The sequence below is a fragment of the Trichomycterus rosablanca genome, chromosome 20 (genome assembly GCF_030014385.1).
Source record: "Trichomycterus rosablanca isolate fTriRos1 chromosome 20, fTriRos1.hap1, whole genome shotgun sequence".
NCBI classification, from domain to species: domain Eukaryota; kingdom Metazoa; phylum Chordata; class Actinopteri; order Siluriformes; family Trichomycteridae; genus Trichomycterus; species Trichomycterus rosablanca.
The window spans coordinates 21,201,575-21,229,373 of NC_086007.1; the positions used below are offsets into that span (position 1 = coordinate 21,201,575).

At 40.0% G+C, this 27,799-nt stretch overlaps 1 protein-coding gene across 1 annotated transcript; it reads left to right on the forward strand.

Moving 5' to 3' along the window:
• Nucleotides 1-402: 402 nt before the first annotated feature.
• cpda (carboxypeptidase D, a) lies at nt 403-26,592 on the forward strand. Its single transcript, XM_063016438.1, has 21 exons — nt 403-1,093; nt 3,645-3,892; nt 11,464-11,606; nt 11,903-12,072; nt 12,169-12,557; nt 13,571-13,762; nt 14,037-14,204; nt 14,282-14,391; nt 14,484-14,592; nt 16,330-16,472; nt 16,593-16,762; nt 17,886-18,173; nt 19,493-19,688; nt 19,790-19,925; nt 21,150-21,296; nt 21,383-21,481; nt 22,499-22,563; nt 23,560-23,691; nt 23,778-23,963; nt 24,049-24,151; nt 26,154-26,592. The coding sequence occupies exons 1-21, from the start codon at nt 474-476 to the stop codon at nt 26,378-26,380; spliced, it is 4,041 nt and encodes a 1,346-aa protein (XP_062872508.1). The 5' UTR covers nt 403-473; the 3' UTR covers nt 26,381-26,592.
• The last annotated feature ends 1,207 nt before the right edge of the window (nt 26,593-27,799 follow it).

Below are 27,799 nucleotides of genomic sequence, written 5' to 3' on the forward strand. Positions count from 1 at the left end.
GAGTTTTTAAAAGCCTCAGGAATCTTTTGCAGGTGTTTAGAGTTAATTCGTTGTTTGAGATATATGCCAAAATCATCAGTATTAAAACAATAAAAGACCTGAAATATTTCAGTTGGTGTGCAATGAATCTAAAATATATGAAAGTTTAATTTTTATCATTACATTATGGAACATAATGAACTTTATCACAATATGCAAATTTTTTGAGAAGGACCTGTATATGGTAAAATGGACAGTGAGTGTAGTAACAATAATTTTTTTTTCCTGAACGTATTGTTGCAGTAGTCGGACTTTTATTTTGGAATGTTAGTGGACTATTGTTGCTGGATGCTCACCCTAGAATCTCCACCTACCCGAGGTTTACAGGAAGTTACAGACCAGTTTCTAAACAGTGGTCGGAAAAGCTCGGTTACTTCCGTCTCTGTCCTCCTATTTTTAGGATCGAATTGGTGCAGGATTAAGATCTGGACATCATGTGGAGACAGACAGGACACACCGCGTGTCTGATCACTCTTTGTGTTGTTGTGATTGTTCTGACGGTTCCTGTTAGTTCTGGTGATCAGAGCTCTACGGTGGAAGATCAGGAGACTTATTCAAGGTATTATAGTTATGATGAGCTGACCAGTCGCCTCAAGTCTCTCTCGGACAGATATCCTCACATCTCCAACCTGAGCAGCATCGGGCGATCGTTCCAGGCCAGAGAGCTGTGGGTGATGCGGATCACCAGCGAGCCAAACGCCGCCGACCTGCCTGCTAAACCCAAATTCAAATACGTAGGTAACATGCACGGGGATGAGACCATCTCACGCCAGGTTCTGATCTATCTCATCGAGCATCTCCTGACCACATACGGAGACGATCAGCGGGTCACAGGGCTCGTAAATAACACCGATATTTACATCATGCCCAGCATGAACCCGGACGGATTTGAGAAGTCGGTCGAAGGGGATTGTGGTGGTCATCACGGGGGGAGACAGAACGCCAAGAACATCGACCTCAACCGCAGCTTCCCTGATCAGTTCGATCAGATCAATGTGAATAAAGAAGATATTCCTGAACTCACCGCTGTGATCAAGTGGATTCTGGAAAACAAGTAAGCAGCCACACCCACAACAAAGGGAAACAATGGGGTATTTAAATAGCAGAACAAATTCTAAGGGCAAAAATAATTGCTCATAAACACTAAATCTGAAGTCCTGGCTGGGCGTCCTCACCTGCGTGTCTTCGGACTGTGGGAGGAAACCGGAGCTCCCGCAGGAAACCCACGCAGACACACTGCCTTCATCCCACCTGGAATGAAGGGCCCAGAGATACGTAACGGCTTTCAAGAACTGCAGGTTGATCACCGCTACCACATGGACACGGAGGACGAAAATCATAATCAATCCAGTAACGGGCATAGTCGGCTGTGTCTGAGGGAGGGAGGTCTTTCCAGTGGCTTCCCTGCCACCGTAGAATTGCCGCATCTGCTGTCTGCCTAAGGCGCCTGCATAGCTGGGGGGAAGAGGGGGTGTTATTCGGAGAGTATGAAGCCCTTTAGGGGTCATTAACGAGAAAAAATATGTGAAGAGCAAGATCTCTACCCACGGTTTGGTAATGCGTACTCTCAGTTTATAAACTGTACCCACGGATTTGTAAACTGTACCCACAGATCTTGAGTTCTCAAGTTCTGGCTGGGCATCCAAACAGGCACTGTGTGCTGTGTCTGAGGGAGGGAGGTCTTTCCCATGGCTTCGCTGCCACTGTACAATTGCGGCATCTGCTGTCTGGCTGAAACGCCCGCATAGCTGGGGGGAAAGGGGTGTAATTCGGAGAGTACGAAGGCCCTTAGGGGTCATTAACGAGAAAGGATATGTGAAGAACAAAACCTGTACCCACGGTTTAGAAATGTGTACCCACAGTTTATAAACTGTACCCATGGATTTGTAAACTGTACCTTCAGTTTAGCAAAATAGTACCCACAGATTTGTAAACTGTACCCTCAACTTGGCAAAACTGTACCCACGGATTTGTAAACTGTACCCACAGATTTAGCAAAACTGGACCTACAGATTTGTAAACTGTACCCACGGATTTGTAAACTGTACACTTAGCAAAACTGTACCTACATATTTGTAAACTGTACCCACGGATCTGTAAACTATACCCACAATTTAGCAAAATTCTACCCACGGATTTGTAAACTGTACCCTCAACTGTACCCGTGGATTTGTAAACTGTACCCTCAACTGTACCCACAGATTTGTAAACTATACCCTCAACTGTACCCACAGATTTGTAAACTATACCCTCAACTGTACCCACAGATTTGTAAACTGTACCCTCAACTGTACCCGCGGATTTGTAAACTGTACCCTCAACTGTACCCACAGATTTGTAAACTATACCCTCAACTGTACCCACAGATTTGTAAACTATACCCTCAACTGTACCCGCGGATTTGTAAACTATACCCTCAACTGTACCCACAGATTTGTAAACTATACCCTCAACTGTACCCGCGGATTTGTAAACTATACCCTCAACTGTACCCACGGATTTGTAAACTATACCCTCAACTGTACCCGCGGATTTGTAAACTATACCCTCAACTGTACCCACGGATTTGTAAACTGTACCCACGGATTTGTAAACTGTACCCATGGATTTGTAAACTGTACCCTCAACTGTACCCACGGATTTGTAAACTGTACCCTCAACTGTACCCACGGATTTGTAAACTGTACCCTCAACTGTACCCACGGATTTGTAAACTGTACCCACAATTTAGCAAAACTGTACCCACAGATATGTACACTGTACCCACAGATTTGTAAACTGTACCCACAGATTTGTACACTGTACCCATGGATTTGTAAACTGGACCCACAACTTAGCAAAAGTGCTCACAGATTTGTAAACTGTACCAATTGCGTACGTATGTGGCCACAAATGCACTGAAATATTAGAGGAACCAGCTGTTTATGAAGGTCACGGATTTTAAATCTGAAAGTACGATTTACAAAACCGTGGGCACTGTTTTGCTAAATTGAGGGTACAGTTTACAAATCCGTGGGTACAGTTTATAAACTGAGAGTACGGTTATTAAACCGTGGGTACAGATTCTGCTCTTCACATATTTTTCTCGTATATTTTTTCATATGTTTTTCTCGTTAGTGACCCCTAAGGGGCTCAGTAGGAGAGCTCTTGGCGTCTCACTACGTGTGGTAGAGCTTTTTGTGCGACTCGTCAGCTGGCAGGTGGGAAAAGACGCAGCTGGCGACTGGGAGCGTGTCGTTAGTGGGAACGTGATAATGAGAATAGCAGAAGGGGAATCGGCTATGATGAGATTGGGAGGAATATGGAGACATCCACATACATACATGGTTATGTCTGGGGCGAGGTGTGTTATCGCATTGCGCCCTGTGATTAAGGACAAGCTGTCCGACTGTGACCCTGACCAGGATAACGCGCTGATAAAATTCCTTCATATATGTTAGTTAAACTTTTTAAATGGTTAAGAACAGTGACTCTAGATCTCATAAACTGTTCAACCCACCTCCCCTCCCCCCAAAAAAAAACCTATCATCAGATGCCACCTTCATGCCAACAGCAGAAAAGAACATTTCCTCAGCATTATTTTAAAAGCTTGTACTTTGTTTCAGGTTCGTCCTGTCTGGGAATCTTCACGGTGGCACCGTGGTGGCCAGCTACCCGTTCGACGACTCGGCATCGCACGCCGAATCTGGCGTATACAGCCCCACACCTGACGATGCTCTTTTCCGCCACTTGGCAGAAGTTTACGCCAAAAATCACCCCATCATGAAGACGGGGAAGCCCCAGTGTGCTGATGAGCCCGGCGAGACCTTCAAGGATGGCATTACCAACGGGGCACTGTGGTATGACGTGGCAGGTAAATGACGGCAACCAATTAGTGCTTTATCAACCCAATAACCGAGTCAATAACATTTTTCATTTACGTCCTTAATCAAACAATTACTGATCTGTCAGGTATCATTAACATTTCTAATTAAAAGAGATCCCAATAGAACCCCCACTGACATTAATACAGTAATGACATTGTAATGTGTGTTGTTCTGGTATGAGTGTATCAGGTACAGCAGTGTTGTTGGGAAATTATGACATTATGACATGAATTAAACATGGGGGGGGCAGTGGAATATGTTTATTTATTATTTGTACATTAGTCGGCACTGGGTCCTGGGTTCGATCCCCAGGTGGGGCGGTCCGGGTCCTTTCTGTGCCGAGTTTGCACGTTCTACCATTGTCTGCGTGGGTTTCCTCCGGGTGCTCCGGTTTCCTCCCACAGTCCAAAGACATGCAGCCAGGTTAACTGGAGACACTGAATTGTCCTATAGGTACAGGTACTAGGATGCATTAACCAGTGCATTGTAGTGCCGGTCCCAAGCCCGGATAAATAGGGAGGGTTGTGTCAGGAAGGACATCCGGCGTAAAAACTGTGCCAAATCAATGATGCGGATCACGATCCGCCAGCGACCCCTAGACAGATTATTTGTACATTAGTATTTGTGTGTGGTTTATATGTAAATATTGAAGCCTTGTGCCCTTGTGCTGTACCATGAAATGCAGTGTAGTTAGTAATCCAAAACGCAGTGTTTATGTTTTGGCTCTGCTTCAGACCCTCACAGTTCTCTGATTACAAGCCATTGTAACATCAGCTTAAATTCTTGCTACCCCCATACCAGATCCTAACTGTACCCACAGCATCACTTCACTGCCAGCACACGAACCCGAGCTTCATTGTTTCTGCTCTTTCACTCGAAATCTGAACCAGCGGTTTGAGAAATGACATACTCACCTTTTGTACCTGGCTAGAAGTTTCAGTGCTTTTGTTTGTCTTTGGCACCAGCGTGTTAACAATGTAGCCTCGCAAGAACAGGTAAATAAAAACTTGGTTATGAACATGGCTGAAATTGAGCTTGGACAGAGTTTTTCTAAGACCCACCCCATCGCCCTCACATGTGGACAATTGTTTAGTGTACTGTCACTCTCAAATTGTGGAATACTTCTCCCAAATCTATTCATGATGCCTCCTTACTTTTTTCATTTAAATATCTGTTAAAAACCTAATGTGGCTTTATTATTTAAATATACTTACATACATCATACATCACAAGATGATTTGGTGATACAGAATGTCCCTTAGCTCTTTTCATCTTAAATAGCTACACCTTTATAGAACTTTCTACACATCAAATTATTCATTAACATGCATATTTAAAATGTAAGGTTTTGTTATATAGACAACCTGCCACAATTGTTCAGTCGCTGACATTATTGGGATCCCAAGACTGCCCTGGCATACTTGTGCCTTACAAATGTAGGTAAATATTTGACTTAGGCGGTAAATACACACTCATCTACGTTTTTTTTCTTACTCTTTCACTGTGTGCATTAGGGATACAGAAAAGGGCATAAAAGCATATAAACCCAAGTGCTAAACACACACACACACACTGAGTAAGGTTACACTTACATGGACATCAGTGGCAAACCTGCTAAACAGAGGTTGAGAGATAATGGGAACACATTATGACAAAAAATGCTTATTTAATATTTCCAACTAACTACACAGGTTCTTCTTTTAAAACCAGTTGTGAAATATGTTTAGGCCCACACAGAATCTAAGAGTATGGGTATCAGGTTCTTGCTGGTGTTAATTATTCCAGACGAACGCACACATTTCCTGTGAGTATTCACAAACCCAAAGGCGTAAGGCTGTGAACTTGAAGTGACACCTTTAAAAATCCAAGCTAACTTCAATCCTGTGAATTTAATCTGATGCTGAAACGAGCTTGAGTAAATCACTTCTATGAAGCTGTACTAGAAACTAGAGAAAAAAAATGTTTTCATGGCACAAGCATTTGATGGAATGATGCTGTGCTAACATCAGGTGATGGGTTGAGATGTTTGTTCTGTTCAGCTTTGCTTTCTGAGAACGTCGATTTGAAACGTGCTCTGCTTTTTGTACAGCCACATTTCTACTCGAATTGTTTTTCAACTTAATTTATTGAATTTTTGATAAAACATACAAATGTCTTACCAGTGTTCATAACAAATATTTAACTAATAATCCTTTAATAACACATTAAAGAGTAACTTGTAAATACTAATAATAAATTATTATAATATATTATAATATTATTATAATATATTATAATATTATTATAATATATTATATTATATCATATTATAATATAATAATTATTATAATATATTATAATAAATAATAATATATAATAAATTGTAAAAAATAAAAAAATAATAAAAATACAAATACAAATAATAATAAAATTTTTTAATAAGACAATAAAAAGTAACTTTTAAATACTAATAATAATTATTATAACATATTATAAAATAATAATAATAAATAATAACTTGTAAAAAAATAAATAAAATAAAAATACATAAATAATAATAAAGTCCTTTAATAAGACATTAAAAAGTAACTTTTAAATAAATAACTTGTAATCAATAATAATAAAATATTATAATATATTATAATATATCATAATATATTATAATATAATAATTATTATAATATATTATAATAAATAAGACTAATAACTTCTTACAAATTGAAAAGACATAAATAATAATAAAATCCTTTAATAAGACGTTAAAAAGTAAATAAAATAAATAAATAAATAACTTGTAAATAATAATAATAAATTATTATAATATATTATAATAAATAATACTAATAACTTGTAAAAGAATAAATTAAAAAATTAAAAATACGTTAATAATAAAATACTTTATTAAGACATTAAAAATAAATAAAACAATTAAATAAATAACTTGTAAATAATAATACATTATTATAATATATTATAATATTTTTATAATATATTATATTATAATATATAATAATATAATATATTATAATAATCATAATAATACAATATAATAAACAATAATTAAAAATTATGAAATTAAAAATACATAAATAATAATAAAATCCTTTAATAAGATGTTAAAAAGTAACTTGTAAATAAATAACTTGTAAATAATAATAATACATTATTATAATATATTATAGTAAATAAAAAAAAATAAAAAATACATAAATAATATTAATAAAAAAACAGCCTTATAATAAATAACTTAATTTTTTTTTCTATTTTTAACACATTTTTATATCCTAATCCTAATTACCACCACTCTATCTTATTAAAGGTCATGGTGGGAACAAATCACTTGGCGAAAGGCACAAAATTCACACCTTTCATTCACTAAACCAGACTTATTTTTTAAGTCATTAGCCTAGTTGAGGCAGAATGGATTTTATTATGTTTATTATACGTTGGTGCAGCAAGTAAGGTGAGTATTTAGCAAAGCTTCAGGGACATGGGTTTGATTCTTGCCTCTTGCCTTTAGCTGTTGCTAAATTTCTGGGTCTCCGGTTTTCCCTCATGTATGCTGGTTTCCTCCCACTTCCAAAACAGAAACAGGCTAGTATACACTGCTAAGTGTATGTCCTACAACAGACTGGAGTGTCCGTGCCTTTTTTTCTGACCTTCTCTAAATATCTAAAATAGTGACATGCAGTTGCTTACAAAGTGGCTCTGACCTTAAATGGAATCTAAGCAAAGTAAGAAAGGATTATGACTAAGTCCCGTCGTGGCCTTGTCAATAGTGTGACTGGGCCAGAGTCAACATTCTGCGTTTGCACGTTAGCATTAAGAAAAGGAAAACAAGTCTGAGGTCCTTAATTGATTAGCTTATATAGAATGAGTACAGCAGGATCTCACAAGCAGCCGACTAGGATCTTATCTTGGCTTTGTTTATTTTTTTTGCTCTGGGTAACAGATTAATCCAGAGGTATTGCAGGGTGTGTGTTTTGGTTGGTCATAAATCAACCATGTGTTAAACCAGGGGCTGGATTCATATTTACATAACTAGCCTTTAGTATATAGCCTCAGTCTCTTTGTGGTCAGTTCACTCACCACATTACTGGCCCCAGTTATGCTGTCCAGGTGCATTTTGGGTTGTGGTTTTTTTTTCAGCTCAAAAGGGTCCTTGCAGAGTATAACTGGTGTGATATTAGTCCTTCAGTATTGCTTTTCTTCAGAACGACAACAGCTTCTCCACAGATTGAGCATATGATGCTGGAGAGACGCAGCTAATCGAATAAACCAACAGTCATGGTTCTTAGAACCACTTGGACCATTTAAAATACACTTAAAATACATCATCGAGTTGCAGAGAACCAGCGATGATTACATAAAGCCCAACCCAAACACTTAGCCAATGGGATTGAGCGGGGGGCTGTATATGGCCTGCGGGCCGGAGGTTAAACTCTCAGAGGTTCTGCAGGTTCTGAACTTCTAAGTGAACTGTTTTTGTGTATTGGAACAAGTTTAAGGTTGTATTTCTTAATGTGCTGTGTTAAGAGACAACAGCTTTCTGAAGTACCCCCAAGCCCAATGGCTATTTTTTATCACAGTGGCATGATGGTTTCTCAAGCAATGCTGTCTGAGGGCTCGAATAAGTGCTACATAGGGACATTGTAGCCTAGTGGTTAAGGTACTGGACTTGTGATCAGAAGGTCACTGGTTCAAGCTCAACCACTGCCAGGTTGCTGCTGTTGGGCCCTTGAGCAGGTATACTGTCACAGTACTGGAAGGCGCTTCGAATAAAAGTGTCTGCTAAATGCCGAAAATGTAAATGTACATGGACTGAGATTTCTCAGGATTGTCCTGAATCTTTTCACAATATTATGTACAGTAGATGGCGAATGGCTAATTTTAAATGAATTTTCATGTGGTTACACAGTGCCGAACATAGTGTGGAGAAGTAAGGAGTAAATCTGCGGTTCGGTTTAGGCTAACAGTTCATCTGCGGTTTCATCAAACAGTAGACAGACGATGATGAAATCGGTTCTTACAAAGCGAATTAAACATTTTCACAAGTTCTAAAAGTAGCTTGAAGCCATTTTTAGCAACTTTAAAGATCATCTCTAAGAACTATCTGTAGGTACAAAGGACAGCCCACATTTACAAAATGCTGAGAGAGTAAAAAACTGTAATTAAAATAGACAGCATTGATTTGCATATTCGTTTGTCTTGTATTTAAATAAAAAAACATAAATAATTAATAAAAAATAATTGGGATGGGTACAAGGTTTAATTGTTCTGCAAACTATTGGCTCCATTTCATTGTAGTTTGGCAAAGTATATACCCTAAACCCATTCAGCTTGGTTGAACTTAGTAAGTTGAGTGGTCAAAGATCCAATCAGGGTTTTTCCAGAAGCCTGTTAATGGCTATTAAAAGCAACTGATGTAGGTAAAATGTGCCAAGGAACATATGTGACAAAATGTTAAAAGTTGCATGTATATTTCTGAAGCAGTTTAATGTACTGTGTTAAGTAACAACGTTTTTTTGAAGTACCCCCGAGCCCATGCAGCTATATTTATCACAGTGGCATGATGGTGTCTCAAGAAATGCTGTTTAAGGGCTAAAATATGATGTTTATAAAGACATATTAAGTTTGTCTAGCTGAAACTTACGTTTGATCTGATAATCAAGCCAAAGAGAATCACAGTCGTACTTTGGTATGCGGTACATTTATAAGCTTCCAACCTTCTTGCCAAGCCAGCCTTTGCTTGGGGCATCTTAGTTAGTTATTAGAGAAATATTCACAGAGCTGGTTGTGCCAGTGTTCACTTCCTGCCAGACATGACTAAAGCTTCCCTTCCTGCAATTATTTGTGCCATTGTACATGTCTTTGGAAAGCAGATTCTTTAGAAAAACTTGAAGTTGGTTAGAGGAAGTTATTGCTTTTGTGTTCTAGTATCATTTGTCTGAGCAAAAAAATGAAACATTAAAATAATAAAAGTTTAAGAGTTGATCTATTGTTGGGGTAAAACTAAAAGTTTTACAAGAAACTGATCTACAGGACTTGGTTTTTAGACTGATCAAGGATTTAACCCTATCTAAAAAAAAAAACCCTTTAATGTCAATGCTGGAAGGAGCACCTGATACACTCATAGTACCAGAACAGTGCATGCTATTACCTTGTTATTACCATATTAGTGTCACTGCAGTGCTGGCAATGGCCCACCACCCAAATATCATAACTAAAGCCCTATGTAATTCAAGCCTTTTCCTGTAAAATATGCAATTTCCTGTGAAATTAAAAATTTATGGTTTGTTTTTAGCGATTTAACATTTTTAATTTGCATGGCGTATGAAATATTAGGCGCAATATGAGACAGTCCTAGCAATCGTACGGCAATAAAGTTAGTGTAACAGACTTTTCTGTGGTGTAGTGTGCTGACAGAGTTTGATGTATGTGTTTATGTATTGAGTGCATTTTGTCCCTTTTGGGGATTCCATAATCAATGGAAAAGTGTGCTTCTCTACACACGTGATCATCTCTCTGTAGTCTGTGCTGCGCCTCAAAAGAACAAACCAGTAAAGTATTATGCTTCCGATAGTTCTTCATGAACTCGGCAAACTGTAAAGATGCTTGGTTACATTAGCAATCGGCGGAGGTGGAAAGTAACGAATTACATTTACTCGCGTTACTGTAATTGAGTAGTTTTTTTTGTGTACTTGTACTTTTTAAAGTAGATTTTACAACCAGTAATTTTACTTTTACTTAAGTATGTTTTGTATTAAGAATTGTAATTCGCTACATTTTAAATAACATCCGTTACTGAGTAAAATAAACGCTAAAAAAATTGCGTCTGGGAAACTGCTGCAGTAAATTCTGCGGGGAGTCAGATCTTTTGGCTCGGTTCCTTTTAAAGAGCCGTTCAAAAAATGGCTCTTTATTCTTTTGTTCAGGTAGGGAGAGGCGCTACTGTAACTATAGTACAGCCCCGATATTAATATTAATGATGAACAATCATCTAATTCAAACAACACTTAAATGAGAAAAAAAGATTGTTGTCAAAAGTATACAAATTGACAACAAGTATATTTTAATAACAAAAATAGTTTAAAATAATTGCAGTAAATCATCTGTTGTATAACTTGTAGCCAAACTGGGCTTACATTTCATTTCATTACATTCCCCTCGGTAATACGTGATAGATATGGGGGTTAGGGACAAAACACAGACGAAAATTTTCGTCAACCATTAGGGTGAGCTGTGCTATGTATTGTAGCGTGTGTGTTAGTTAATGACTGTCATAAAATGTGGCACTTTTCTTTACAAATCCATAAAATCTGTGATTTTTGAAAAGCGAGGTCCGTGAAATTAAGCAAATTTTAAAATAATCAAAGGCACATGCCAAATAGGTGTACCTAATAAAGTGCCCAGTGAGGGTATATTGCATGTGGGTTAGTTCATCATCTGTTTACAACAGTACCGTTATAAAGGCTAAATTCCAATACAGTGTGAGCTAATAATGCATGAATTGTACTTGTATGCTGCAAATATCTTATTTTTTTATTTTATTTTTTTTTTTACTATTTTTTCTCTAAAGGAGGGATGCAGGACTACAATTACATCAAAGGCAACTGCCTGGAAATCACACTGGAGCTGAGCTGCTGCAAGTATCCTCCAGCCGCACAGTTACACACCGAGTGGGACAACAACCGAGAGTCTCTGCTGGCTTACATGGAGCAGGTACAACTATAGATTTACCATCCAGGATTAAGTCTGAATGTTTTTCCCAGTTCTGTAAGTCCGGAAAAATAACAGAATAACCAGTGCTGGGATCTTGAGCTTTGCTATCAGGACCATGATTGGCTGTGTGTCAGTAGGGGGTGGGACAATGGCTGAACAGGGTTTCCTCATAATTGCAGAAATTGCAGAGAGACGGGGAATAATGGAGATCAGTGCATGACTCTCCGTACTTGATATGGATCCCCTGCAGCTGGAACAGGATAAACAGGAAATATAAAACATACATTATTTTTCAGATTCACAAAGGTGTGAGAGGTTTTGTCAAAGAAGCTGGAAGTGGCGCTCCTCTCGCTGATGCTGTAATCCTTGTGGCGGGCATCAATCACAACGTGAGCACTGGTCATTTTGGAGACTATTACCGACTGCTGTTGCCGGGCACCTACAACATCACAGTCGTAGATCCTAGGTAAGCACCATAACCACAAAGGTCTAACATCCATGTATCATTACTAGCTGTTTTGTTGAGATGCTGCCAATGTGTCTGTCTGTCCGTCTGTCGTAGGTTCGTTCCCCAGACAGTGACTGGTGTGCAGGTAACTGAAGGCAAAGCTACAGAACTCAACTTCACTCTAGTACCCCTAAATAAAGAGAGCGTAAACCCCACCACCACTCTCTCTCCGACACCCTCCGACACTTCCGGTCCTATGACCGGTCCTACTGACAGCAGCACACCCAAAGAGGAGGGTCCCGAGACGAACCCGGTTCAGAAATCACAGGCACTGCAGCCTCAGGAGTTCCGTCATCACCACTACAGCGACATGGAGCTCTTCCTGCAGAGATTCAGCACCCAGTATCCCTCTATTACACGCCTGTACTCAGCCGGGAAGTCGGTGGAGGGACGCATGCTCTGGGTCATGGAGATCTCCGACAATCCAGGAGAACACGAGCAAGGTGCTGCCACATATGTTTTTCTTGTTTCTTTGCTATTGTTCATAGCATGTTCTTAGCTCACTGTCCAGAAGTAAGATGCTATAGAAGGTTAGTAAGTGCATGTTATTGCTCAGCTTAAGTGCTCACTAAGAGGTGGGTCTTTAATCGTCTTTTGAAGCCAGTGAGAGACTCAGATGTTCGAACAGACAGGGGAACTCCGTTCCACCACTTGAGTGCCAGTACAGAAAAGAGACTTAATCCCTGTCCTTCTCGAGATCTGGGTGGAGTATCATGACAAGTTAGACTAGTGGCTTGAAGGTTGCATAGTACAGAACAGGGTTTTAAGAGTTCTCTAAGGTAACTTGGGGCCGGTCCGCTTTGACTTTGTAGGCGAGCATCATTGTTTTAAACAATGAAGCCAGTGAAGAGAACGTAGCAGTGGGGTAATGTGGCAGCGTTTAGGTTGGTTGCATTTTGAATTAGTTGCAGGGATTTAATAGTGGACATGGGAACACCTGCCAGGAGAGATTACAAGTGACTGGACAAGAATCTGGTTGGCGGGTTTTACTTTGGAGGGTTTTCGAGCGTGAGGTAAGGACCTTGACTCTGCAACTCGGAAACTTTCATTTTGTTTTTTTTCCACCAAAAGAACTTTTTGAACCGGTTCCATTCGGGTTTCTTCGAACCTTGGTGTTTTTTAGAGAACCGGCTTGCATTTCCACCAGTTTTTGGGAGCCAAGCATGCATCATCAACGGTAGGCGTTGCGCAACGAAATTAAAGAGTAGTAACACATGAGAAGCGACTCTAGGCGCTGTAACGATTATTTATATTCTGGTGGGAGCTTCTTTTTTAAAGGCACTATAGTTATGCCATTTTTTCACTGTCTCACTGTTCCGTATTTTATTATTTCTTCTTGTGACACTGCAGAAGGTAGGGTTTGTATCTTAGGTTGCTTATGCTTTGTGTCTAGTATGAATTCTCTATGAAGTAAGACTTAATCTAGTTTCTTTGTTGCTTTAATGCTTTCTGTCAGGTGAACCGGAGTTTAAGTACATCGGCAACATGCACGGCAACGAGGTGGTGGGACGGGAGCTGCTCCTCAACCTGATCGAGTTGCTGTGCCGTAACTACGGCACCGACCCCGAGGTCACTCAGCTCGTCAACACCACCCGCATTCACATCATGCCGTCCATGAACCCAGATGGCTACGAGGTTGCTCAAGAGGGTAAGGACTGTTTAACTCTCACTTTGTCCTTTTTTGATGTTAAGACACCAGGACTATGTCATTTGTGGGTACATAAAGGAAGGAGAAATCGGAAGTGCCCGCTTATACATATTCTTTTTAATTTATTAAGGTGTGGGCCATACGTGGCATCACTGACCTCGAGTGCTAGGGTGGCACAGCAGGCCAATCCGCTAACCCATCAATGCGAAGAGTCTGAGCTCTCAGATTGCCGTCTTTATTCTTAATACATAATAACATGTATATTCCTTCACAGGCGATATCAGCGGCTACAGGGGCCGTAACAACAGCAACAACTTCGATCTAAACCGCAACTTTCCTGACCAGTACGAGACCATTACTGATCCCAGACAGCCGGAGACAGTAGCGGTGATGAACTGGGCTAAAAGCTTCCCGTTTGTACTGTCTGCTAACCTTCATGGAGGTAGGTGGCCACTTTAAATAAGTGAGGAGCATAACGTGATTGCACTTTATTCTAAGATCATTTTATTGACTCTTTAGGCTCTCTAGTGGTGAATTATCCTTTTGATGATGATTCAGATGGCGTCACTAGATACAGCGCATCACCGGATGATCCCGTGTTTAAAATGATAGCCCTGGCATACTCCAAGGTGAGTGTGACCTTGTTTGACCCAATGTTTGATCTGTCCTTGTTTTCTTTTCCGAATAGACTGACTGTGTATTTGTACTTTATATGTTTTAGGAAAATTCGCGCATGCGTAGCGGCCACCCCTGTGTGGACCTAAAGCAGTATCCAGGCGAGTACTTCAAAGATGGGATTACCAATGGAGCTGCTTGGTACAACGTCGCTGGTAAGTTGGTTTTAAGTATGTGGACACGTCTCCTAATCATTAACTAAATTGCTAACAGGTGTATTTAATCAACTATGATATGTTTTCTTTTGTGGCCTACACACAGTATATACTAAGTGCAGTATACAGTATATACGGAGTGCAGTATGCAGTAATACAGTATACACGACGTGCAATATGCAGTATAAGTATACACTGAGTGCAGTATGCAGTATACAGTGTACACTGTGTGCAGTATGCAGTATATACTGAATGTAGTGCAGTATACAGTATATACTGAGTGCAGTATGCAGTATACAGTATATACTGACTGCATTATGCAGTATATAGTATGTACTTAGTGCAGTATGGAGTATATACTGAGTGCAGTATGCAGTATATACTGAGTGCAGTATGCAGTATACATTAATTGCAGTATGCAGTATATTCTGAGTATAGTGCAGTATGCAGTATAAACTGACTGCAGTATTCGGTATATAGTATATACTGAGTGCAGTATGCAGTATACACAGAGTGCAGTATGCAGTATATACTGAGTGCAGTATGGAGTATATACTAAGTGCAGTATACAGTATACACTGAGTGCAGTATGCAGTGTACAGTATATACTGAGTGCAGTATACAGTAAATACTAAGTGCAGTATACAGTATATACTAAATGCAGTGTACAGTATATACTAAGTGCAGTATGCATTATATATTAAGTGCAGTATGGAGTATACAGTATACACTGAGTGCAGTATGCAGTGTACAGTATATACTGAGTGCAGTATACAGTAAATACTAAGTGCAGTATACAGTATATACTAAATGCAGTGTACAGTATATACTAAGTGCAGTATGCATTATATATTAAGTGCAGTATGGAGTATACAGTATACACTGAGTGCAGTATGCAGTATACACTGAGTGCAGTATGTGAAGTGTATGATGCGGTATATAGTATGTACTGAGTGCAGTATGCAGTAATACAGTATATACTGAGTGCAGTAATAGGTGATTTCGAACACAACCAGAGATTTACACACGGTAAGTTCTAACATTACACTCTAATTGGTTGACCAGCATTCTAACCATGTTGATATTTGTAATAACAGCACAGCTTTTTCCGGAACTGTATCACTCCGCTGATGCGTTGCCAAGTAACAACAAGCTTTACGCACACAAACCTTAGCTGCTTTGTATTTGATAACATTTGACCTGCAGCCCATTTGGCCATGTGACTGCAGACGCACATCAAATTCTGAATCCGCCATTACCATGACAACAGTTACGTTGCCTGCAGTGACAACAGAACAACTATACGTGCTGGAATTGGTTAGAATCGAACAGAATACAAACAGATGTGTATTGTATAGATTAGCATCTACAAATAATGCAACAAATAACCCTTCTCTTATTTGCACTTTATATTTCAGAATAATCATAGTGTACAGAAACCAGAAGCCTTTTGTAGCCTATTGTGTTAAGGCAGGGTTTGGAATTGCTGCCGTTGCATAGCAACAACTCATTCATTATACCTAGAACTGCTTTTCATAGCAAAGTCATATTAAATTAGGGCTTTTTGAATTTATTTTGTTTATTTATGTTGTAAAAGCAATAGACTACTCAAGGTTGTCTGTTATCCAGGCACGAGTATCTGCTACCGTGTTCTATTGCTTAAATATGACGACCATGACCCAGTACGCTTCAGTAAACAGATCTTATCTAAATGAAATTTGGGTGTGTCTTCTCTAGGTGGAATGCAGGACTGGAACTATCTCAACACTAACTGCTTTGAGGTGACCATTGAGGTGGGATGTGTGAAGTACCCACCAGCAAATGAGCTTCCAACATACTGGGAGCACAACCAGAGATCTTTGCTGCAATTTATCCATCAGGTCAGTCTGTCGTATTGCCTATACTTCTATATGTTGTTCCTGTGTGTATATTTAATCACTATATAACACAATATTTATTTGTTTTATTTTTCACATCCGTCCTTATGTTTTTGTCTTTAGGTTCATAAAGGAGTGAAAGGACTGGTTACTGACGGCAGAGATGGGACGGGTATTCCCAATGCTACCATCACTGTGGAGGGAATCAATCACTCTATCACCACTTATAAGGATGGAGATTACTGGCGAATACTCGTTCCTGGAACCTACCACTTGACCGCCTCTGCACAGGGGTAAGATGGCTTAATCAGGGCTGGATGTGACTCATAAAATCATAAAACTTAAGGGCAGGATTTAGCAGACGCTTTTTATCCAAAGTGACTCACAGTACTGTGACAGTATATTGTCTAAGCAATTGAGGGTTAAGGGCCTTGCTCAAGGGCCCAACTGTGGCAACCTGGCAGCAATGGGGCTTCAACCAGCAACCTTCTGATTACTTATCCAGTACCTTACATTACATTTTCAGGATTTAGCAGATGCTTTTATCCAAAGCGACTTACAATGAACACGATTTGAGCAATCGAGAGTTAAGGGCCTTGCTCAGGGGCCCAACAGTGGCAACGTGGCACTGGTGGGGCTTGAACCAGTGACCACCTGATTACCGGTCCAGTACTTTACATTACATTTTCAGAATTTAGCAGATGCCTTTTATTCAAAGTGACTCACAGTACTGTGACAGTACTGTATATTGTCTAAGCAATTGAGGGTTAAGGGCCTTGCTCAAGGGCCCAACAGTGGCAACCTGGCAGTGGTGGGGGTGGAACCAGCAACCTTTTGATTACTAATCCAGTACCTTACATTACATTTTCAGGATTTAGCAGACGCTTTTATCCAAAGCGACTTACAATGAACACGATTTGAGCAATTGAGGGTTAAGGGCCGTGCTCAAGGGCCCATCTGTGGCAACCTGGCGGTGATGGGGCTTGAACTAGCAACCTTCTGATTACTAGTCCAGTAGCTTAAAAATAGTATAAGGGGTGCTTGGTGGTGCAGCGTCTAATATGAGTTTTTGAATCTAAGCTGTCTAGGCATTCAACAGACACAATTGGCCATGTCTGAGGGAGGAAACGTTGGATTGGGGTTCGTTCTCCCTGCTGTTGCAAAATGTTTATTAATAGAGGCACCAGCACGAGTGGTGGTGGGAAGCATTGAGCACAGCATGACTCTCTGTACATGGTATGGCTCTTGTAGAGAATCTGCCGCTGGCTGGTATATAAGAAGCAGCTGAGAAATGGAGACCGAGATGGGTGCTAGACTACGACTTTCCTCAGCCAGAGGAATCACAATAGGGAGAGTTAGAATGGACACAATTGATTAAACATAATAAATTGATCAGATTTTCTATTCCCTTCCCAGCTACACATCTGTTGACACCTACGCGACGGTGCCTGAAAATGGCGTGGAGGTGGTGGACTTCAAGCTTACCCGGATACGGAGTGACTCGAGCGGCCCCGCCACTCATTCGGACTCCTCTGAAGAAGAGTTCCACAGCTTCATCAAGCAACTCTCAGTCGGACCTGGGCTGGACCAGCTCATCCAGAACACCGGCACTACAACCAGCTTCCGTTACCATAGCTACAAGGAGCTGTCCGAGTTCCTGCGGAGCCTCAACCTTAACTTTCCCAACATCACCTTTCTACGCAGGTACACGTCTCTCACTTTTGCTATATTCCAGCCAAATATTAAAGGTCCATGGGTTATTATCAATAAAGCCTGTGGTCTAAAGAGCGGCTGTGAAGTCAGGCACACGTTGGGCCATAATTGATGTTCCAATTCATCCTAAAGGTGTTTAATAGAACGAGTCGATCTAGTCTAGTGCACCCGGCTACAATCATCCTGGAACAGGGAAGGGCCTTCCCCAAACAGTTTCTTCTTACTTACTATTCTTACAGGCTTCTTACTACAGTATTTATGTGAGTCAAGATATCTTGTCAACAGTGATGCTATGTATACACCGATTAGCCATAACATTAAAACCTCCTTGTTTCTACACTCACTGTCCATTTTATCAGCTCCACTTACCATATAGAAGCACTTTGTAGTTCTACAATTACTGACTGTAGTCCATCTGTTTCTCTGCATGCTTTGTTATTCCCTTTTCATGCTGTTCTTCAATGGTCAGGACTCTCCCAGGACCACCACAGAGCAGGTATTATTTAGGTGGTGGATCATTCTCAGAACTGCAGTGACACTGACATGGTGGTGGTGTGTTAGTGTGTGTTGTGCTGGTATGAGTGAATCAGACTCAGCAGCGCTTCTGGAGTTTTTAAATACCGTGTCCACTCACTGTCCACTCTATTAGACACTCCTACCTGGTTGGTCCACCTTGTAGATGTACAGTCAGAGACGATCGCTCATCTATTGCTGCTGTTTGAGTTGGTCATCTTCTAGACCTTCATCAGTGGTCACAGGACGCTGCACACTGGGCGCTGTTGGCTGGATATTTTTGCTTGGTGGATTATTCTCAGTCCAGCAGTGACCGTAAGGTGTTTAAAAACTCCATCAGTGCTGCTGTGTCTGATCCACTCATACCAGCACAACACACACTAACACACCACCACCATGTCAGTGTCACTGCAGTGCTGAGAATGATCCACCACCTAAATAATACCTGCTCTGTAGTGGTCCTGGGAGAGTCCTGACCACTGAAGAACAGCATGAAAGGGCTAATAAAGGATGCAGAGAAACAGATGGACTACTGTCAGTAATTGTAGAACTACAAAGTGCTTTTATATGGTAAGATATTTTGGTCATTTTCTAGTGAGACTCCTGTGGTCAGGTGACTCTCGGTTCATATACACTAGCTTACCACTTCTAAAAACTGGGTTTAGCCAGTATGAGTATTGTGCATGTGGCAAAGTTCTAAATCACTAAATTGCACAGTAACTGGATATGTCCAAATGAAAAAGGGTGTGGAAATTCCTGCAGACCACTGACTTTTTATTTTATTTTCTTCTTTCCAGCCTCGGTCAGAGTGTCGAGTACAGGACCATATGGGCCCTTGAGATCTCAAACAAGCCTGACGTGCCGGAGCCATCAGAGCCCAAGATCCGCTTTGTAGCCGGCATCCATGGCAATGTCCCGGTGGGTACCGAGCTGCTCCTGGAGTTCGCGACCTATCTGTGTATCAACTATGGCAAGAATCCAGCCATCACCAGGGTAAGATTGGTCACTGTGGTTTATTTAATGATCCAGGGGGAAGGAGAATCTGGTGTGGTCGTATTCTAATCTATATGTGCGCTGTTTGTTTACTTCACTAGCTAATCAATGAGACCAGGATCATCATCCTACCCTCTGTTAACCCAGATGGTCGTGAACAGGCCAAAGAAAGAGAGTGCACGTCTACAGTGGGCATGACCAATGCCAACAACAAAGACCTTGACACAGATTTTTTTGGTAAGCAAATCAATTTCGTGTCCAATTACCTGATTGCATTTCGCTTCCTCTCTACTGATGTTGACCTCCGGTCTGACTGAGGAGAGCCGTGACTGACACACGCCTCCTCCGAAACGTGTGCAGTAGCCGACTGGATCTTTTCACCTGCACGAGGCGAGTTCATATGTGGACCAGCTTTGTGCACAGAGAGTCACGCACTGATCTCTATTATCCCCTGTCACTCTCAAGGGCCCAACAGTGGCAACCGGGCAGTGATGGGGTTTGAACCAGTGACCTTCTGCTTACTAGTCAAGTACCTTAACCGCTAGGCTACAACTGACCTAAAGTAGCAGTTTCCCATTAAAAACAATATGTGACTAGGTCAATAAAACAATTCTGTTTACAAGCAATATCATCGTCATGAATGTAACTACTGTGTAGACTGGTGTTAAAACCTAAAAACACTCACTGTCTTTACCGCTTATCTAGTTAGGGCCGCGGGGGGTGCTGGAGCCTATCCCGGCTTTTCAATGGGCGCAAGGCACACAGTAACACCTTGGACGGGGCGCCAGTCCATCGCAGGGCAGACACACATACACACCCCCATTCACCTATAGGGCAATTAACCTGACTGCATGTTTTTGGACTGTGAGAGGAAACCGGAGCTCCCAGAGGAAACCCACGCAGACATGGGGAGAACATGCAAACTCCACACAGAAAGGACCCGGACCGCCCCGCCTGGGGATCGAACCCAGGACCGTCTTGCTGTGAGGAGACAGTGCTACCCACTTAGCCACCGTGCTGCCTAACCTAAGAATAGAAATATATAAATATATATACATATTTAAAGTGTATAAAGCAGGGGTGTCTAAAATACCGACCCGCGTTACCCTTTCTGACACGACCTGTAAGGTATTTTAGAAATTAAAGTCGGCCCACAGGTCTTATGTCTAAAAAAAAACGTAATTCCTAGCTAAAATACATATATAACCAAACGGTAACGACTTTACACCAGCATTCATGTTCCTGAACTTCATGGTGGCTCCAAACAAAGAATTTTTATTGATTTCAGAGGGAAGTGTGTATGTTTAATTTGTCAGGAAACAGTCTGTGGCCCATCATTGCATTTATTTTTTCTAAATGCGGCCTCCAACAAGAAAAGTTTGGACACCCCTGGTATACAGTATATGTTGCGTCACGTGTAATTAATCACTTCTACTCTATGTTGTGGATTTGGTTTCATAGGCAATGCTTCACAGCGCTCCACACCAGCCCAGCCTGAGACCCGTGCTGTAATGGAACTGATACAGGAGAATGGTTTCACTCTGTCAGTGGCGCTGGATGGCGGCTCCGTCTTAGCCACTTACCCCTATGATAAGCCAGTACAACCAGGTATGTTCATCTGTTTACGATGTCTTCAGTGGTGATGGCTCATGGATGTATTTGCAAATTCATCTGTTGTTTTTTTCCCCTTTCAGTTGAAAATGAGAGCACCTTGAAGTACCTGGCTACTGTGTATGCAACCAACCATCCCACAATGCATTTAGGGAATAACGGATGTCCAAACAATGGTCAAAGTACGTTTTCTACTCTTCTTACATTGTACACATACTAACAATCTGGTATATAAACATCTTCTTAATCATTTATACACTATATTGACAAAATACTGGGACACCCATTCTAATTATTGAATTAATGCAATTGCTAACAGGTGTAATAAATCGATTATAAGCTTCCAATTTTGTCGCATCAGTTTAGGGAAGGCTCTTTCCCCTCCCAGCATGACTGTGTACCTGTGCACAAAGCAAGTCCAATGAAAAGCTTTGGAATGAACTGGAACATCAGTTCCCAGGTCACAGCCATACAAATGCTGTCATCTTTTGACTGCATGGGCACAAATTCCCACACATATACTCACAGGAACGACAATCTCTAGCAATACTGTAGCTAAGACTAACATATAAGAAAGATCAACATATAAGCACTTGACAAGGATGACAGACCAACATGAGAATTATCAATCATTGCTGCCATGAATACACCGATCAGGCATTATCATAACATTATGACCACCTACCTAATATTGTGTTGGTCCCCATTTTGCTGCCAAAACAGCCCTGCAACTGTGATAAACATTAACTTCTTCAGCAATTTGAGCTACAGTAGCTCATCTGTTGGATCGGACCACACGTGCATCAATGAGCCTTGGCTGCCCATGACCCTGTCGCCGGTTTACCACTGTTCCTACTCGGACCACTTTAGATAGATACTGACCACTGCAGACCGGGAACACCCCACCCCCAGAGCTGCAGTTTTGGAGATGTTCTGACCCAGTCATCTAGCCATCACAATTTGACCCTTGTCAAACTCGCTCAAATCATGGTCAGGTGTCCAAATACTTTTGGCCATAAAGTGTACTTTTTTATTTTGTGTCTAGATTAAGCAGGGAAGCCAAAAACTTATTCCCCACTCTTAATACACATGTTATTGTTTAACATTGATGTATATATCCCAGTGAGACACCCTATATAGTTAGTATTAAATGTATTAATGTATAAATGCACCTTTCTCATGTACCCGTTTGATTTCAGTAGGAAACATCCCGGATGGAGTGCTGCGAGCGGCAGAGAGGCACAGTCACATGGGTAGCATGAAGGTAAACCCAACCCCATACTGTGTATTTCAGAAGGACTGACTTTTTTGTTTCTGTCAATAAAGGGGGGAAGAAAACCGGACTCCCCGGTTCGAACCTCAGCTCTGCTACCGGTCGGCTGGGCGCCATCTAGCGGGCACAATTGTCAGCAGACAAAATTGGCTATCAAGTCTGCTGGGTGGGAAAATACAGGACAAACGAAGATGGTTTGGTGCTGAGAACAAAATATGCTCATGGGCGTGGTCATGCTGGTCAAAAGGGCCACTGCTGAGGTGCAGCAGTCTGAAACAGCAGCTTATTTTTCCTTTATCTCCCAATTTAGTCATGTCCAGTTACCCAGCTATGTGGCTCCTCACGGCTGCAGACCGAGCAGGGCCGTAACAAACACACACTGTGAGTGTGACACCCTCGTACACGTGCATAGTAGCCAACCGCTTCTTTTTACCGGCACAAGGCGGGTTCACATATAGAGTTTTTCTACCGAAAGGCTTCCTAGAACCTCATCAACGATGGGCGTTGCACAATGGAGATAAAGAGTAGTAGCAAGCTGACAGAGCTCATAGATTACCTGAGAGCATTTGTGCTGTTGTTACAGATGTTCGTTTTTCAGACACTGCGCTGTGTAGGCACCCGGCAGGCCGATAGCACAGCTGAAAGTCGAACTTGAGAGATTGAGAACAAGATCCTAGCAGTAGTGGGCTAGCAGAATAGACAACTGCACCACTCCAAAACCAAGAAAGTGGACTAGTGACCTGTTTAGGGTATTAATGGGTGGCTCTGACCCAATTTTAACCCTGATCAGGTTATATATATGTAAAATAGCCACTCGGTGCTCCTGCTGTCTGAATAAAGCGACCATTCGATATGGCTGATGCTATTTTACTCTGACCTGAGGCTAAAAATAGTTTAAGTGCATTAAAAGTCGTATAGCTTTAACCCTGCTTGTGTATTTATATATATTTATATATATATATGTTTGGGGGGTGTGACTTGTTACAGGATTTCAGTGTGGACGTTGGCCGCTGTCCAGAGATTACTGTGTACACCAGCTGTTGCTTGTTCCCATCAGCCGAGGAGCTGCCCACTCTCTGGGCTGAAAACAGAAAGTCTTTGCTTAGCATGCTGGTGGAGGTCTGGTAGATTTTACCTCTCTTCATTTACCATGGTCCAGTTTGGCTTCCTTTTTGGCTTCTCCACAACTCGTCTTTTTTTTAAAGGTGCACAAAGGAGTCCGGGGGATAGTGAAGGACAAGAATGGTAAGCCCATAGTTGGAGCGATGATCATACTGAATGGTGGGGTGAGAGTGTTCACCAGTGAAGGAGGCTATTTCCATGCACTGCTGGCTCCAGGATCGCACAGTATTGAAGCAGTAGCAGAGGGATACCAGCAGCAGCGCCAAAAAGTACAAACGTGCACCTAAACTTACATGTATATAGTGTTTTGTCATTTCTTCTCTCTGATGATTGTTTTTTCTCTCCGTTTTCAAGGTGATTGTGTCGTCATATGAGGCGGCAAGTTCAATCATTATTGAATTTGACATGGATAACCGAATCTTTGGATTACCAAGGGAGTTAGTGGTGGCATCTGCAGGTAAGGGGCATGTGAGCTCTTGTGTAAGAAGTTGTGTGTTTAGCTATTATTATTATTATTATGTGTATTTATTTTTATTGTTGTAATTATTATCAGTATTTATTATTGTTATTATTTTATTTTTTTGTAATTATTATTATGTTAGTAGTAGTATTTATTACTAGTATTTTATTTTTAGTATTGTAATTACTATTATTAGTAGTATTTATTATTATTTTGTATTTATTATTATTTTGTATTTATTATTGCAATTATTATTAGTAGTAGTATTTATTATTTTATTTTTTATTATTGTAATTATTATTATTTATTATTATTATTTTATTATTGTAATTATTATTATTATTATTATTATTATTATTAGTAGTAGTAGTAGTATTTATTACTATTATTTTATTTTTAGTATTGTAATTACTATTACAGTATTAGTAGTATTTATTATTATTATTAGTAGTAGTATTTATTATTTTATTTATTTTTATTATAATTAGTATTATTATTAGTAGTATTTATTATTATTATTTTATTATTGTAATTAGTATTATTATTAGTATTTATTATTTTATTATTTTAATTAGTATTATTATTATTAGTAGTAGTAGTATTTATTATTATTTTATTATTGTTATTAATATTATTAGTAGTGGTAGTATTCATTACTATTATTTTATTTTCAGTATTGTAATTACTATTACAGTATTAGTAGTATTTATTATTATTTTGTATTTATTATTGCAATTATTATTATTAGTAGTAGTATTTATTATTTTATTTATTATTATTATAATTAGTATTATTATTATTAATAGTAGTATTTATTATTATTATTTTAATATTGTAATTAGTATTATTATTATTATTATTAGTAGTAGTAGTAGTAGTAGTAATCATTATCATTATTTTATTATTGTAATTATTATTAGTAGTAGTAGTAATTATTTATTATTATTATTTTATTTTTATTGTTGTAATTATTGTTATTAGTATTTATTATTATATTATTATTATTGAAATTATTATTATTATTATCATCATTGTTATTATTCTAAATTTTAACCAATTTACAAACTGTCACTAAACTTACAGACTGGATTTTTTAAACAATTATTTTAAGCATTTATTATATTAATGCTGTTGGAAAAAGACTATATTTAATAAACATATACAGTACTTCAGGGGAAAAAACTCATTACTGGGCAGTCAGGTGGATCAGCAGACTATTAGGTTAGCCCACCACAGCTGAGACACAGATTCGAATCTCAGCAGGTGCTATCGGCCAGCTGGGAGCCTGGCATGGATGTCTGTTTAATTTGTGAATGTTTAGTTATCACTTAATGTTAAAGATAGTTACGGAATCTAAACATGACTTTTTTTACCATTGCGGAATCAAAACGGGGAGTTGGAAGGAACCAGAATCAATAAACAGAATCGGAATCAGATTAGCAAAAATACAAATGATAGGAAACACTAACAGCCAAACTGGCTACTAGCGGTTTCTAAAATAAATCGTTTTGTACAATCCTCTTCACATGCTTTCAAATATTTCCAAACAGCTCGTACCTCGATACCCAAATAGTTACGTTTAAATGCAGCAGGTCTGGCGTCACCTGGAAACACAGAAATACAATCTGGACAGGGTGCCAGTCTATTATGGGATGACATGTTTCCACATTTAGGGACTCACTCACACTAAATGGCGATTAAGAACAGCCAATCCACATACTGCATGTATTTGTGGGGTGGGAGGACACAGAAGGACCTGAAGGAAACCCACTGGGAAAAGACTCCTCATAGAGACCAGGGTCCTTGGGGCCAATCTACTTGGGGCTTGTATTAGTGTTATGTAATAAAGTCGCAATGCAAATAAGACAAATTAATTATACATTATTAACCATAATAATTTGCAGACAGCTGATATGGAGCTTAGATCTAAATGAAAGTAGAATGTGAGTAGAATGAAAAAATGTCTTACGAGCACTTATCTGTGTGCTTTCTTCTTTAGCTGCAGCTATGACCGCCCTGGCCATCACAGCTTGCATCATCTGGTGCGTGTGCTCCGCCAAGTCCAACAGACAGAAAGACGGCTTCCACCGACTGCGCCAGCACCGGGACGAGTACGACGACGAGATCCGCCTCACCTCCATGGGCTCCAAGAAGTCCCTGCTGAGCCACGAGTTCCAGGACGAAAGCGAAAGCGACGAGGACACTCTGTACGCCAATAAACTCTGAGACTATGAGAGTCCACTTGCCCGGGACGCCCACGTCCTACAGTGTTGTCCTGCTGGAGACTCTGACAGAGACAGAGATGTTTTTCTAGTTACCAGCATTTTGTGGCCTGTACCCAGTCCCAGCAGGAGGTACTCGACTCTCCTAAGACTGCCGTGAAATTCCTCCCAGGATGCACTTTATTTCTGGTGAAATCTGTTGACTGCTTTACTTAATGCTGTACGCAACTCTGACTGCTTTCTACTGTCTGCTACTTATTCGAGGATTAATTATGATACTGCTCTGTTGGTGGGTTGAAACTATTTTCAGCAGCTCTTCCAATCAGTTTATCAATCAGTTTCCCAAGGGGACGGAATCTTAACAGGTATACCGAACACAGTGCCTTATTTAACTATCCAAGCCAAGGATTTAATTTTCTTCTTTTTTTTTTTTAAGCTACTCGTTCCACACGTTAGATCAGGATAGATCAGGGGTTGTGCACATAAAATAACTGGAAGCTGCAGTGCTGCTTAATGACCGCTGAGCTAAAATTAGTCAGGTGGAAACCTAAACCTTGTTCATAACGTATTTACATATTTAGAAATGCTTCAATGACCTTTCCATGGCTACCACTTGCTTAGAATATGGGTTACATTCATTAAGAAGAAGAATTTCTTGGATTTTCCAGAAATGTTTATTTGAATGGTGAAATAAACAAAATTCTTTAATCTGGGATTAGAATATACTGTAGTTTAAAGACTAATTAGCGTTGGCTATAATACATAAAGCACTGGGGTATGACCTTCAACCATCCACGTTTGTTTTGTTTGAAATGCACCAAACTGCCTCAGGTGAACACATTTCTAAATAGAAACCTTTACTCATCCTATATCTCATAAAGATTTTACACCCACCCACAGAAATCCCAGTAGCCTATCAGGAGAGGCGGTCTATTAATAGCTACAAGGAGGACACACTTGTATTATTGATCGTATGTGCCAGCATCAGCATCAGTCAAATGTTTTGAGATCCAGGAAGACGAATGCTAGACGTAATAATTTCCATATCTGGCTCGGTGGTTAAGATAATGGACCAGTAACCGGAAGGTTGCTGATTCAAGCTCCATCATCAACTGCCTCAGGTGAACATATTTTAAATATGAACCTTTATTCATCTAATAAGGGTATGTCCGCCCACAGAAATCCCAGTAGCCTACATGGAGGACACACCTGTGTAATTGATTGTATGTGGCAGCAGCACTAATGGCCTATGGATAGATATGTAGGGGGTTCCCCCCACAGGCCAGCCATTCTGGCTGACAGGAAAATGTTAAAAAGACTTCTTATAAACTAGAAATATAAAACAATCAATCATAAATGTGATTAGCGCTGTGCTTGGGCTGTCCGTGAACGGATTTCTGAAGAGTTCTTGTAATTTAAGACC